The following is a 15971-nucleotide window of genomic DNA, read 5'->3' on the forward strand; positions in this document are numbered from 1 at the left end:
CCAGAAAACTCTTTCTGCTCAAAATTTATTGCAAAGACACTCGCCGTGCAATTAGATTTGTTGTTTATTATGCACAAGCGCCTTTGAAGACACTAATCATCTGTTTAGCGAATGCCCTTTCCTCAAGGAAGTTTGGTCTCTAGTTAGTTCCTGGCAACATTTACCTACAAACAATGTTGGCCCTTCTGTCGGAACCTCAGATTGGTGGGCTCAAATTGATTGTGTGGGAAGAAGAAGAAGATGAGAGGAGCTCTGCTACCACTTGGTGGAATGTTTGGTTAGAAAGAAACAGAAGAGTATTCAACAATATTTCAATCTCAGAGAGAGCAGCGGCATATATCCTAAAGCAAGATCTTGATTTCCATAGTTCGGCTTTTAGGCCCCCATAAGTATTTTGTTCGTGCTGTCTATTGTTGTATCGTTTCCAATTCCTATTTTCTGGACTGAACCATTTTGTACTGTTTTCTCCTTCTAATTAAATTCCGGCAGATCTCCTGCCGCCGTTCTCCTCAAAAAAATAAAACTAAGCAGGACAGCACAGGGTCTTATAAATCATAAGCCACAATCACAAATACCAGAATGCAAACTACAAGATTGCATAAGTATCTAACGACCCCTCATTCTGATGAACACCCCTCCCCCATGAGATATGGTAAAGAATATTATTGGCTCAAATATAACCATACTTATGTTACACATCAAGTTAATGTGCATACGTTCTATGTTAGGTTTACTTATTATAAGTTTGAACAAATACTGCACCATGAGTTTTGTATCTTCTCGTTTGTCGAAATACTTACGTGGGTGAAGTAAAGGAGAGTAGGCTCACGGAGTACTTGGATAATTAAAGAAGTTCTACACGTTTTGGATTTGATTTTAAATCTCATGATAACATCAATTCCAAACGAACCTAGCTGCTGATCTAGAAGAAATCTTAGGACCCATGACATGTTATGGCCAGTGTGGTGTCGGACAGTATTACCTCTATGTGGGGGAGGCTAATGGGCGATCGATCGCCAGGGCGATCGCCCAGCGATCGGTTTGCCCCCCTCTCCCCCTATACTCCTCCCTTTTCTCTCCCTTCCTCCTCCCCTTCTTCTCTTTCTACTACAGTACACCACACAAATTTTTTTTAAAAAACAAAAGTTAGAAAAATTTATGTATAGAAATACTATATATAAAAAATTTGAATTCAAATTCAAATTTGAATCGGGTATGTAAACTTTTGACTTATAAACTTTGGGTCTATAAACTTTAGATGAATAGAAATACTATATATAGAATATATTTGAATTCAAATTCAAATTTGAATCAGATATAATTCAAATTCAAATTTGAATCGGGTATGTAAACTTTTTGACTTATAAACTTTGGATCTATAAACTTTGGATGTATAGAAATACTGTATATAGAAAATATTTGAATTCAAATTCAAATTTGAATCAGATATAATTCAAATTCAAATTTGAAACGGGTGTATAAACTTTTGACTTATAAACTTTAGGTCTATAAACTTTAGATGTATAGAAATACTATATATAAAAAAAATATTTGAATTCAAATTCAAATTTGAATCGGATATATAAACTTTTGACTTATAAACTTTTGGTCTCTAAACTTTAGACGTGTAAACTTGAGGTGTATAAACTTTAGGTGTATAAATTTACTAAAATAGAAAAGTAATGCGGTGTCAAAAAAGGAAACCAGGTGGAGGGAGGGGGGAGAGGATCGATCGCTGCCCCATCCCCAGCGCGATCGATCGCCCAACAGCATTTCCGCCTCTATGTACAGTTAATTCGTAGTTTCATAATCGTAGAGACTAGCTCTGGGACTGGATGCCGGGGCAGCTGCTTGATTAATCAGATAACAACCTGTCACCAGCCATTTATTTAATTTCCTTCTGTTTGCGACGTTTTCTTTAATTTGCTGCTTAATCAGTCTCTAACTCTCTACGATCTATGCGCGTGCTTTTCTCTTTTTCTACCACGTCGCGTTGACGATGCCATCAGTCTGTCTTGGAGCTAGTCAACCTCTCTCGTCTCACCGCTATATACATATCTTGCAGTTAATTAGAATTAATTTACGTTGTATTATCTATATGACCAAACAATTATTAAAGAATGCAGCTTTTATATATAAATGCGTAAAATTTCAACACATGTTGTAGACTTGTTAGATGACTTAATTCCGAATATATTGAATTAACCTTACTGATCCGCAATTAACTCTTTGTTGCAAAATACTACTTGCAGTACTCTATATATATCTTGTTCATGTACTGTACACATCAACTGTACATGTTCCTTCAAATTAACATGTTGGAATTCTCAAATCTCAAGTATCAGGAATTAAGTTAGGATATCAGCAAATTAAGCAAATCAATCAATGGAGGCCCTGAGCTTGGTAAGCAACGTGACCAGCATCGTCAGCATCGCGAGCGACATCGCCGGCGCGGCGAAGACGGCGAGGCAGAACAAGAAGAGGTGCCAGAGGCTCGCCGAGCGCGTCGGCGACATCGGCGAGCTCACCAAGGACCTCGCCGTCGACGGCGGCGGCTCATCCTCCTCCTCATCCTCGCCGTCGACGGCGGCGACGAGGAGGCTGGTGGTGAAGCTGGAGGAGGCACTCGGCAGTGCCCTACTGCTCGTCCGCTCCTGCCAGGCCAGCAGCCGCCGCACCTACTACAGCCTCCTCGTCGCCGGCGGCTGGCAGTACGCCGAGCAGTTCGACGAGGTGAACGCCGAGATCGACCGCTGCCTCCGCGACCTCACCGTCGCCATCGTCTCCCGCATTGACCGCAAGCTCAACGCCGCCGCCGGCGACACGAACACCGACATCGTCGTCGACGTCGACGTCGTCCCCGCCGACGCGAACATCGTCGGGACTCATGACGACGGCGCAGATCAGGTTGACGACAAGGACAACAACGGCGAGCAAGATGGCAAGTCCAACTCAGGCGATGACGTCGTCGGCGTGCACCACCAGTTCTCGCCGCCGCCGCCGCCGCCGCCGTATTATGGCTACTACTTGTATTATTGGCAGTGTACCGACGGCCTCGCCGGCGGTTACCACCAGCAGCGGGGTGGGCATTATTGTCACTGCGCCGCCGGAGACGGCCACGGCCACTACTACTCGCCGTCGTCGTGCCAGTGGCACTCGGACAGAGTTGACAGTATTCGTCAAATGTTCAGCGACGATAACCCCAACTCTTGCTCCATCGCCTGACTGTGAGCTCTCAAATGTATACGTTCTTGTTTCTACATGCATGCTGAATCGAGAAATGCTATAATAAAATTTTCTCTTTTTTTTTTCATGGGGATATGCTACAAGTTAAATTAAGTAATGTTAATTAGTGCCTGTTTGATGTTTCTGTTGCTATTGGCAGCGACTGCGGCAGCAAGATGCATGTCAAATACTGTGAGGAAGCAGTCAAGCAGCAGCCAGTGGGCAATGGCGAAACAAATATGCAGCCTTGTTTATGGCTTGGAGCTAGTTGCTATCTAATAGTTATATGAACACTTGAACCTTCTTTTCTATCTCAAAAAATATTTTGGTTCATTATCTAGCTACAATGGAGCCATGGAGACTGCACCATAAATTTTAAAAAAACAAGTTAAAAAATCAGAAAAAAAATGTAGTACGTTTATTCATATACATAGACTTTATACTAATGTGCAGACATGATATCGTAACTTCGCACGTATAAACCTTATGCATAGAAATATTCTAGATAAAAAAAATATTTCAATCCGAATTCGAATTTGAATCGGGTATATAAACTTTGGGTCTACAAACTTTAACTGTACAAACTTCAGGTATATAACTTTAGATGTGTAAACTTGAGGTGTACAAATGTATAAACTTACTAAAACAGGCAAGTAATGCAGTGACTAAAAAGGAAACCACGTGTGGAAGGGGACCGACCGCGCGCGGCGATCAATCGCTGTTAGGATTTTCGGCCATGCAGGCTATATATGTAACATCCCGGCCTAGGGCTTAATAGGATTAATAGAATACTCATATCAACAAGTTGCAACTTCTTTTCCGGAAGCCAATCTCCAAAGAACTCCAGGGTTAAGCGTGCTTGGCCTGGAACAATTTGGGATGGGTGACCGACCGGGAAATTCTTTCCGGGTGCACACGAGTAAGGACAAAGTGTGCAGAAAAGACATGTGTTGGTCTGTGAGGGCAGTCTATAACCTATGAAAGCTATCAGATGTAAGTGGGCCCGGCCTGGGGGAGGCGGGACGTTACAAAATGGTATCAGAGCCGACTCTCGCAGTTTCACGGGCGCGTGTGTCGCAGTTGCGCAGGCATGGTGCGCATGGCTGGTGTAGACCGGGAGTGGTTACACAGCATGGCATATGCGCTGGCACTGGACACATGGACGTGGCCAAGGGAGGACGTTCCTGGCCTAGGGTTGATCGACGGGGGCGTCGCATGGCATATGCGCTGGCACTGGACACATGGACGTGGCCAAGAGAGGACGTTCCTGGCCTAGGGTTGATCGACGGGGGCGTCGATCTCTCTTAAGGGGGTGAGGGTGTAACATCCCGGCCTAGGGCTTAATAGGATTAATAGAATACTCATATCAACAAGTTGCAACTTCTTTTCCGGAAGCCAATCTCCAAAGAACTCCAGGGTTAAGCGTGCTTGGCCTGGAGCAATTTGGGATGGGTGACCGACCGGGAAATTCTTCCCGGGTGCACACGAGTGAGGACAAAGTGTGCAGAAAAGATATGTGAAAGCTATCAGATGTAAGTGGGCCCGGCCTGGGGGAGGCGGGGTGAGGGTGTAACATCCCGGCCTAGGGCTTAATAGGATTAATAGAATACTCATATCAACAAGTTGCAACTTCTTTTCCGGAAGCCAATCTCTAAAGAACTCCAGGGTTAAGCGTGCTTGGCCTGGAGCAATTTGGGATGGGTGACCGACCGGGAAATTCAATTTGGGATGGGTGACCGACCGGGAAATTCTTCCCGGGTGCACACGAGTGAGGACAAAGTATGCAGAAAAGATATGTGAAAGCTATCAGATGTAAGTGGGCCCGGCCTGGGGGAGGCGGGACGCTTACATCTGATAGCTTTCATAGGTCATAAACTGCCCTCACAGACCAACACATATCTTTTCTGCACACTTTGTCCTCACTCGTGTGCACCCCCAGGCCGGGGGCCCGGCCTGGGGGAGGCGGGGTGAGGGTGTAACATCCCGGCCTAGGGCTTAATAGGATTAATAGAATACTCATATCAACAAGTTGCAACTTCTTTTCCGGAAGCCAATCTTTTCCCGGGTGCACACGAGTGAGGACAAAGTGTGCAGAAAAGATATGTGAAAGCTATCAGATGTAAGTGGGCCCGGCCTGGGGGAGGCGGGACGCTTACATCTGATAGCTTTCATAGGTCATAGACTGCCCTCACAGACCAACACATATCTTTTCTGCACACTTTGTCCTCACTCGTGTGCACCCCCAGGCCGGGCCCACTTACATCTGATAGCTTTCATAGGTCATAGACTGCCCTGCCCTCACAGACCAACACATATCTTTTCTGCACACATATCTTTTCTGCACACTTTGTCCTCACTCGTGTGCACCCCCAGGCCGGGCCCACTTACATCTGATAGCTTTCATAGGTCATAGACTGCCCTCACAGACCAACACATATCTTTTCTGCACACTTTGTCCTCACTCGTGTGCACCCGGGAAGAATTTCCCGGTCGGTCACCCATCCCAAATTGCTCCAGGCCAAGCACGCTTAACCCTGGAGTTCTTTGGAGATTGGCTTCCGGAAAAGAAGTTGCAACTTGTTGATATGAGTATTCTATTAAGCCCTAGGCGGGGATGTTACAATATATAGGCCCCAACAAAAGTTCGATGAAAATTTGGATATTCATGACACGTTTTTCAAACTGCTAAACGGTGTGTTTTGTGCGAAAGATTTCTATATGGAAGTTGCTCTAAAATACCAGATAAATATATTTTTCAAGTTTGTAATAATTAAAACTCAATTAATCATACGCTAATACCACCTTGTTTTACGTAAAGCACTCAATCTTCATCTTCATCTACATGAGTTTCAAACACCACCATAGTGTGTACCTGCATGGGTTGTGATGGACTTGGGCCATTTGGTCTTGTGGCTTGTCAAACCCCCCCCCCCCCCTCACCCCTCCCCGACCACGTGGACGACGGATCTAGTGGCTGGCGGTCGAGGGACGAAGACCGAAGCTACCAACACATCGGGATGGATGAGGCTGTGCCTACAGTTCAGATCCATGTCCCCAGACCTTGTGGAGGCTAGATCCGATAGCCGGTGGTTGGAGGAACGTCTGGTTGGGCCGGAGGGGAAGGAGGGCTCGTGGGAGCTGGCGCCTGTTGATTGGAGGCACATCTGGTAGGGGTAGAGGGGGAGGCTCCGAGGAAGACAACACCCAACGATCGAAGGCGGCACCAGATGCTCGTTAGTCAAAGGGGTAGGCGGCGCCCGACAGCTGTTACCGCAGTCGATCGGAGGGGGAGGCGCATCTGGGTGGAAGAAGAAGGGTGAGAGAGAGAGAGAGAGGAGTATGAGGGGATGGAGAAAGAAGAAGAGGACAAAGATGGGTTCGGGAGCTAGGAGGAGAGTGACTTTTTTTAGGTCATCTTTGACGAGACACAAATTTTACACACGTCACGAGATACCTCATCTATGACGGGCCTCGGCCGATGGCCTCACCTATTATGGTCTCCCAATGATCTTGTCAAAGATGAGATCATCCGTGACGAGCATTACAGTCCTTCACTGGTGAACTGGACCGATCTGACCTAGTGAATGGGGATAATTGAATGGGTCATCCTTAGTCATTTCGTTAACGTTACGTTAACGTTAAGTGCTGCAGAAATTCATATACTTGGACCTTAAAATTCCCAAGGAAACCATTTGTTACCTTTGAACAGAAAGCGACAGCGTCCATATAATCATTTCTTACATTTGATATAGTCTCATGAAATAAATTCATCTTTGATTAGTGTGGCTAGTTTGTTACCAATAGTCCAAATCAAAAGTACAAAATTACGAAATCCATCCAGGAGAGCGAGGTCATAAACAGTGGTCAAAACTCACTCAAGAAGCAAAAACTCACTTCTTGATTGACTTACGCTCTCTTCTTCTCCACCTCCGGCCAGCCACACCGCCGGTGAGCCGTGCGCGTGACACACCGATGGCTAGCGAGGCGGTGTCCATGGCCGCGAACATCGCGCAGCTCACCGGCGTGGACGCGCTGGGGCTGATCACGATGATCGTGGAGGCGGCGAAGGCGGCTCGCCGGAACAAGCGGACGTGCCTGGAGCTGGCCCGGCTGGTGGAGCAGGTCGGCGACCTACTCCGCGCCCTGCAGGAGCAGCCCGGGGTGACGGTGATGGAGCGGCCGGAGACGAGCGCGCCGCTGAGGGAGCTGCAGGAGACGCTCCGGCGAGCGCACGAGCTCGTCGAGTCCTGCCGGCGGCGGGGCAGCTACCCTCGCCGGCTCTTCGCCGGGAAGGAGCAGGGCGAGAGCCTCCGCGAGGTGCAGAGCAAGATCAGCATCTACCTCCAGCTCTTCCCGATCATCTGCCACATCGACGGCACACGCCTCCTCGTCCGCGTCATCGCCGACGGCGCCGCTGCCGCCCGCTCGCCACGCCCCGAGGTATATATACTGTATGGGATTTGCTCCACTCCAACAAAAAGTAGTTCAAGGTACCGGTACGACGGTACCTCACGGTATCAAATCATTTCCGATCGTTAGATCTAACAACGATTGAAAACGATTTGGTAGCGTAAGGTATTGGTACCTCGAGATACCTTTTGCTGGACCGAAGCAATTCTCGTATTGTATACATGCATGCGTGTATGAAATTGTGTATATATATACATGTATATATATACGTGTACAAGATTACAAATATTTGGTTAAATTCGTGAATTCAAAAAGGATGAAGAAGATGAAGTGCTCATGTCGCTCACCAATCGCCCAAATCCTCAAGCTAGGTCTCTCTCTCTCTGTCTTTGTTTGTGTTAGTATGATTATGTGATGGAATTATGGAAGTACGAAATCACAAGTGTTTAGTGTTTATTTTCTCTCACTGAATTCAGGTTTGAGAAGTTCAGTTATTCTCAGCTTGTGCATGCTACAAATGACTTTTCACTCGACAGTCAACTGGAACAGAGCACCTTGGCCACTTTATACAAGGTATGATAAAAAAATAGCTATGTACTTCTTTCGTTTCATATTATAATACGTTTTGATTTTCTTCTACGTCAAACTTGTTTATGTTTAATCAAGTTTATAGAAAAACTTAGCAATATTTCTAACACAAAATAAACATACTATCAAAATATATTCAATGGTAAATTTAATGAAACTAATTTGGTATTATAGACAGTCCATTGGCACTCTGCCTGAAATTTGTGGTTCATCAACAGTAGGCTATATGCCTATATATAGTCTTCTCATGTTTTTATAGCTGAGAGAATCATTTCTTAACTTGTACACGTGTACACAATTTCAGGGTAAACTTCATGGGAATGACGTTACCATCAAAAGACTTTCACTTCTAACTTCAGGTCAGAGGTTACCAGAATGTATGAGTGAGAATGAGCTATTCAAAAACGAAATCAAGATTCTTCCAGAACTTCAGCACAAAAATGTAGCCAAACTCGTGGGATTTTGCACCGAACGACGCGAAAGGACTACTGTCTACGAATTCATGCAGAACGGGAGTTTGGAAAACATCATATTTGGCATGTCTTCTCACTAAATTTCAGTTAATTTCAAGTTCATTTGTGGACAGATTTTGTTGATGAACTGATTGTTGCCATCTTGCAAGCATTTGCAGGAGCAGCAACAGCAAGGTCGATACTTGATTGGCCGACACGATTCAGAATAATTGAAGGGATAGCACAGGGTCTAGCTTATTTACACAATTATTCAAGGGTATGTATTATTCATAGAGATCTGAAGCCAAGCAACATTCTTTTGGATTCAGATATGAATCCAAAAATATCCAATTTTGAGTTGGCTGAAATGCTAAGTTCAGGCACTGACGAACAGAAAACAGATAACGTGGTAGGCTCAATGTAAGATGAACTAGTGTTAATTTTATTACATTTCAAATATTTCATTTCATTCAACTTCACTTCATTCATTTTTATTTCTAACGGTTTTTAAATTGCTTTTTCTTCCCTGATCTAGTGGATTCAGTGCTCCAGAGTATATGCATAAAGGTATTTTCTCAGTCAAAACCGATGTGTATAGCTTCGGGGTCATGGTTCTGGAGATCATAAGTGGAAAAAGATGGACTCAACCAAATCAGACACGGTTCCACAAAGATTTATTAACATGGGTATGTTGAAACCATCCACACACACGTTGCTTGTATATGACTATATGATCCATCTAAAAAACAAAATTTATGTTTTGCATTTGAGAAAAAACTGGAGTGTTCTGTCAATAGAAAATCAGGCAATGTATGCACCTAGTAAACATGTTTGCCAATCTTTTCTAACTATGAAACACATAGGCTGAGTTCGTTGTGGGGGTTGGAAACAAATCTCCCGCGCACGGAAAACGGAGCGGTCTATTAGCGCGTGATTAATTAAGTATTAGCTAATTATTTTCATAAATGGATCAATATGATTTTTTAAGCAACTTTTGTACAGAAACTTTTTGCAAAAACACATAGTTTAACAGTTTAAAAAGCGTGCGCACGGAATACTAGGGAGAGGGGTTGGGAACACCTAGCAACGAACACAGCCTAAGCATGCCAAATAGATGGACATCTATGGATTTTCTTTTTGATAAAGGAAGCTTTTATTAGTCTTAGACTGTAGCTAGAGCATTTCTGACCTCTGGATAATTAATTAGATGCATACGGTCAAAACACACACGCCCACAAAAGAGTTTATAACATGTGAAAGAAAGCAGTAAAATCTAGGGAGCATCAATCTTCAGACGAAGGCTGTGTTCGGGAGTGAGGGTTGGGGGCACACAAAACGAAGCAACGTTTTAGTACGTGATTAATTAAGTTTTACCTAATTTTTTTTAAAAATAGATTAATATGATTTTTTTAAGCAACTTTCGTATAGAAACTTTTTGCAAAAAATACACCATTTAGTAGTTTGAAAAGCGTGCGCGCGGAAAACGAGGAGGAGGAGTTGGGAACTTCCACAACCGAACGGAGCTTAAACCGTCATGAATATCCCTAGCTAAAACACTCCCTAACCACCTGTTCCAAGCACTGGCACACCCCTGCAACCAAATCCCATGAATCAGGTTCCATGGATGTACATAGGTAGAAAATTATACTTTCTCATGCATTCAGATGCAGTAAAGATAAAAGCCTGAACTTTTCGCCCCAACTAAAAGAAAAGGAAGTCTGAACTTACATGTATCAGGCATGGGTGAGATCATGGTGCTGCGGCGCGCGCGTGGCGCGGAGGCTGAAGGAGCTGGTCGACCCGCCGCTGCACGCCGCGTCGTTCCGCGGCGGGGCGCTGCCGCGCTGCCTCTCGCTCCCGGCGAGGCGGCGCGCGCTGTCGCAGCAGCGGGAGATGCGGCGGTGCGCCCGCGCGGCGCTGCTCTGCATCCAGGAGAGCCCCAAGCGGCGACCCGCCATGCCGGAGGTTGTCCACATGCTGCGCCCCAGGGGGAAGGCCACGCCGCCGCTGCCCGGCCGGTCTCGATTCACCGCGGCGAGGGCGAGCTCGATCCACGGCGGCGAGACGAGCAGCTGATTGATGGATTGTTCATCATTGGAAGAGAGCAATTTGTAGTATTCATGAACTGAAAACAGTTCAGAGTTTTTCAGACGAACACAAGAGCACTGAACTGAATAGCTGAAGAGGTTCAGGAATGATCAAATCCTGATATATGGAAACATTTTGGTGGGTTTTCACTCATTTTCACTGGTGTAAACTAATGCCGTCAGGTGAAATGCTGATACGAAATGAAATCCTTTTGTAGTTGCAGTAATGAATTCCTTTTTACCATGTAAAGATTTGCACATTGCAAACGTTTCAAGTACAACAAGAGACTTAAAATCCTGATCTGCAACAAGAGATTTATTTGTAAGGATTGTGCATCTTTTGTATTAAGATTTTAGAAGGTTCAACAACAGAAATCAGCCAACAACTCCGGAAGGAAAAGAAACAAAGGCTAAACAACTAATAGGAGGGGCACCGTGTCGACCTACTTCTCACCACAGAATGGCGTCGTCGGTTGGCACCTTTGCAATGCAGGAGACAGGGTTGATTGGCTGGCTGTCTCTGAAAACAAAAATGCAGGTCCAAGTGTCCAATTTAAAACCAGACAATTTAGTATCATCCAGCAAAAACAAAAATATTTACAGATCATTGATTGGCTGACACTCTTCTGAATAATTGAAGAGATATAACAGGGTGTAGCTTATTTATACACTTATTCCAGGGTACGAATTATTGATAGGGATCTGAAGCTGAGCAACATTCTTTTTAGGATTCCAATATGAATCCAATGATATCCAATTTTTAGTTTGGCTGAAATGCTAGGTTCAGGATCAGACAAACAGAAAACAGACAATGTAGTAGGCCCAATGTTAATAGGATCGATGGACATCTACCTAGGTTAAAAAAAAACTTTTTAAACATACTTTCTCATGCAGGCAGATGCAGTTATATATCCATGAGAAAAATCTGAACTTTCAGTTGCAGACAAGCAGTGACTGAAATCGTGTGCTGGTACGGCCCATCTTTACTGGGCCAGAATACTAGTCGGTCTGGAACAGTTTCTATTTTGTGTGGCCCAAGAATGGGAGTGGGCCTTACTTGAGCAGAGATTTCGGCTTACGTGCGATCCAGTTAGGAATAATTAGGCCGTAGCAGTATTGTGACTCACGTGCGGTCCATACTAATTTGGGCCGGCACGGGATTTCAATCACGTGCGGCCCAAGAATGGGCTTGGGCCTACGTCAGCCCATTAACTGGAAGAACAATTTGTACTTGTTAGATGAACTTGCAATTCATGAGCTCAAACACAGTTCAGATAAACGGAGCACTGAAAAAAATAACTGAAGAGTATAGGAATGATCACAAAGCTCAGTTATAATTTCAGAGTCTATGATAAGGTTAAAAGATTTGGGGAGTGAACTAAAAAACATCAGAAGTGGCACCTCTGGACATAATAATCAAATGCTATAAGATGAACTGTATGCTGTTAAGTTTTTTTTTTAACGCGCAAAAGGATTGCACATCAATATATTAGAAGAAAAAAGTTATAGTTACACGACGCAATCAGCCAGACCGGCTTACGCTAAGGGAAGGGAGAAAAAAGCAAAATAAAAAGCTGAGCTAAGAGAAAACTACGGTGGCTAAACACAAACTCTAAGCTAGAGGAAGGGGCCGAGCCACGCTAGTAGGAACTATAACTTTAAGTGTACAGCTACAACAAAAGATCTTTATCCTGTATGGAAAACCTGTAAATTGCAAATCTACAAGAACTCTACATGTCTCTTAAATGACCATTCCCGTCTAGGTTCAATAAGAAACCAAAATCCAAGGTCCAACATAGAACTAGTCAGATCCTCCATGGTCACAAAGTACCATGGAGCAAGAAAACAAAAACAGCTGTGTAGATGCTCACTTTTGACAGATTCAACTCCTGCATATAAGAGCAGGTACAATAGCAGGCTATTAGCCAGCTATAAACATATTTTAATGCAATAAACGATGAGAGAGAAGAGCAGCGGGCTACAGATCGATCTATAGCCAGCTGCAACACGGACTCCAAGACGTAATATGTGTATGACATGTGGGACCATATATTAATAGTATAGTAAGCAATTATTGTATGAATGGGCTATTGCATTGGCTATAGATGATTTGGAGCTAATAGTGGGCTATACTATTAAACTTGATCTAAGCATGAAGTTTCCTGGAACTCGCCTGATTCCGCCCCCCATCCTAATCTTTGTTCAAACGTCAATAATGGGGACCTGTAGACAATTAGGCATAGCACACCACCTCCTAAGCAATTTAGCCAAAACCAGTCACATCATGCCAGATGCTCCAATGATATTAAAGATGATGAGTGATTGACGTTTTCTGCTCTGCCGAATCACTGCATTTTTATAAGCAGCTCATCTAGTAGCCGCTTCTTGCATTCTTCTTCTTCTCCTAGGACAGTGCCATCCAAGTATCCAACGAACGCAAGATGGCTCTGGTTGCTCAGGCCTCCACCATCGCGCAGTTCGCCGGAGTGGACGCCTACGGCCTGATCAAGATGATCGCCGAGGCGGCGCAGACGGTGCGGCGCAACAGGGCGACGTGCCTGCAGCTCGCGCGGCGCCTCAAGATGATCGGAGATCTTCTCAAGCAGCTCCACGGTGCGCAGCTGATGCAGCAGCCGGAGACGAGGAACCCGGTGGAGCAGCTGGAGGAGACGCTCCGGCGAGCGTACCTGCTCGTCCGGTCATGCCAGGGCCGGAGCTACGTGTACCGCTGCTTCATGGGAGGCCGGCACGCCGACGAGCTCAGGGAAGTGCAGAGTGAGATCGCCTTCTACCTCCAGCTCTTCCCTCTCGTCAGCTATGTCGATGCTACACTCAACTGGGTGAGACATCTGAATAAAGCCGATCCATCCTGCAAAGAGGTACAGCAAGTTCAAAACTAGTTCTGTTTCTTTCTGAAATTTACAAGCAGAAACAAACCAATTTTTCAGTTTTGGAATCTGAGGTCAACAGAGATAATAACACAGCATAATCTGTGTACATAAATTTGCTGGATTTTGCTTTTTGCATTACTCTGAAAAAAAATGAGATGTGAAAACTCGATGCGTTTTACTGATGTAATATTGTCTGAATATTTCTGATGCTGATTATTTTTGTGGAGGAACTTATGCTTTGTCATGTGTTTGTTTGTACAGGCACCTTTGGTAAGACCATATTTTGTGCCATTTGTGATTCTCTCATGGGATGGATCGTGCTTAGCAGTTGTTCAGAAAGTACACCTTGGTATAGTGTACACATGGTTATATATCTCTTACCTTAATATCTACTCAACTATCTGCAGATCTTTCATGTGTCTGCAGGAGTTAAATTGTTGCCTAGCTGACATTTACTTTTTGCGATAATTTCATTCAAACGATCGATCGACAGGCATCTAGCTAGTACACTAATTCTGAAAGTGCTAGCTAGTACACTATTGTGATTCTTTTTTACCAGCTAAGTACTTTTGCCTGTGGAGAATTTGGCCTAGAGTAAAAGTTCAGGTGTGCACTTGATCCGAAGTACAAACTGTAAGTCAATCATTGATGTGTCCTGGATAGGTATGTTTTGTTATCTTGTTTTAGCATGGAAGAACAGACCAGATCTGATTACTGTAACTTACCAAACTCTTGGATATTCCCTTCTATCATCCAAGTTTCTCTCAAGATCTCTAGTTTGCATCCAAAGCTTACATTTCGGTTTATCAGGATTATAAAGTTCCAGGGTCGGCGAGGCAGTTGCCGATACAGTTGAATCGGTCCATGAGCTCTACACCAGTGAGCGACAACGAGTAGGAAGATATCTAGATGCTTAAGTCATTCAGGTTCCAGAGCTAGGTTTGTGCATTTTCTCAAATAACTTTACTTAAAGGCTCTCTTATGTTCGCATTATAAAGGATAGTTTATTTGTAAATATTAAGCAATAATATAGGGGATCTTCATTTAATTGATAATAGCATAGTGCAATTGTATTTCTTTTACACTTATAGTCCATGAGGAAATGAGTTATCTTACAGAAATATGAACTTGCATGTATTGCAAACTTGTCATTTTTTAATCATTCATCACCCTCTGAACCTTCAGATTTATCAATAATCATTATGGAGGTGAAAAGCACCAGCATGACTCAAGTTCAGCTCGCTTTGACTGTTTAAGTCAAGAGTTAAAAAGGATACCCAAGAGTTCTTACCTGAATAGAGAAAATGTAAAAACCATGAGTCTAAGTGAAGAGGCTCAAATCCATCTCGCTAAATTCAGGTGGGGAAGCTCTCCGCTCCAGTGATTTCTCAAATAAAAATCTCGTTGAGCTGCTTCAGATTCAGAGTTATATGAGCAGTAGGGCTCTAGTTCTCCTCAATTTTCTGCTTCATATTCAGAGTTAAATATTACAAGATAGTTGAACCAGAATCCTACCAAATTTCTGGGTTTTGCCGGGATACAACTGATAATCTCATGGAATCATTGTCAACATTTTTTGAGCTATTTTTTGAGTGAGTTCAGAGATAATAGCAGTGATGTTTCTATGCATTTTTCTGCATCATATATGCAGTGATGTTTCTATGCATATCTCTGCATCATATATGCAGGATCGGTTGTCGTTTGATGTACCTGAGTTTTGATTGGTTGAATTCTACCACTATTCATTATATTCCTTCTTAATGTTTTCATTGGGTATCATACACATGTTTTAACCACACAAAGTTATTTATCTAAACTTTGTATGATCCTGCATTCTCAAGGAATTAATTATATGATCTCTTCATACTATTGTTTCTTTACTACAGAATATATATAATTTTCAAGGAATTAATTAATAGTATAGGGCAAAAGAAATTATATTACATGAACAACTCCACTCTACAACCTTCCTTCCTCAATTAGATGAACGCCTACGTGAAAATGGAAATATAATTGAAAGTGTTTAAAATTGATTCTAAACACTGCCGATTTATTTTCCTCCAAACTCTCAAATTCTTTAACTTTTTACATTCAAACATACACCTCATCCTTCTACATATAAACTGAGAAGAGAAATCTTAAGTCTCAAAGATCAGAATGTTTCCTCTCATTGGACTTACTTTTGTATATGCCCGAAGCTTGCCATTTTATATTGGTTTGGATCATAACACTCTCCTATTCATCCCCATCCCGTGGTCCGTTTAATCGTTTACTACATGAGAGAGAGGAGAGCAGCATAATAGCGTGACATACCAGGT

The 15971-nt window shown here is 43.6% G+C and overlaps 2 protein-coding genes across 3 annotated transcripts; both read left to right on the forward strand.

The window, feature by feature from the left end:
* The first annotated feature begins 6988 nt into the window (after positions 1-6988).
* On the forward strand, positions 6989-11088 carry LOC4351094 (cysteine-rich receptor-like protein kinase 44). Its single transcript, XM_015760431.3, has 7 exons — positions 6989-7665; positions 7951-8006; positions 8112-8208; positions 8528-8759; positions 8855-9095; positions 9211-9361; positions 10413-11088. Exons 1-7 carry the CDS (start codon positions 7198-7200, stop codon positions 10749-10751), a joined length of 1584 nt encoding a protein of 527 aa, XP_015615917.1. The 5' UTR covers positions 6989-7197; the 3' UTR covers positions 10752-11088.
* A 2063-nt stretch (positions 11089-13151) lies between these two features.
* On the forward strand, positions 13152-15517 carry LOC4351095 (cell number regulator 13). Of its 2 annotated transcripts, NR_186777.1 has the most exons (3): positions 13152-13641; positions 13915-14592; positions 14839-15517. NR_186777.1 is itself a non-coding variant. In NM_001423243.1 (2 exons), the coding sequence occupies exons 1-2, from the start codon at positions 13204-13206 to the stop codon at positions 14119-14121; spliced, it is 645 nt and encodes a 214-aa protein (NP_001410172.1). In that variant the 5' UTR covers positions 13152-13203; the 3' UTR covers positions 14122-14797. The 2 variants fall into 2 exon arrangements, 1 of the variants encoding a protein (NP_001410172.1); NM_001423243.1 differs by lacking the exon at positions 14839-15517 and having other exon boundaries at positions 13915-14797.
* Positions 15518-15971: the final 454 nt, after the last annotated feature.

The sequence above is a fragment of the Oryza sativa genome, chromosome 11 (genome assembly GCF_034140825.1).
Source record: "Oryza sativa Japonica Group chromosome 11, ASM3414082v1".
Lineage (NCBI taxonomy): Eukaryota > Viridiplantae > Streptophyta > Magnoliopsida > Poales > Poaceae > Oryza > Oryza sativa.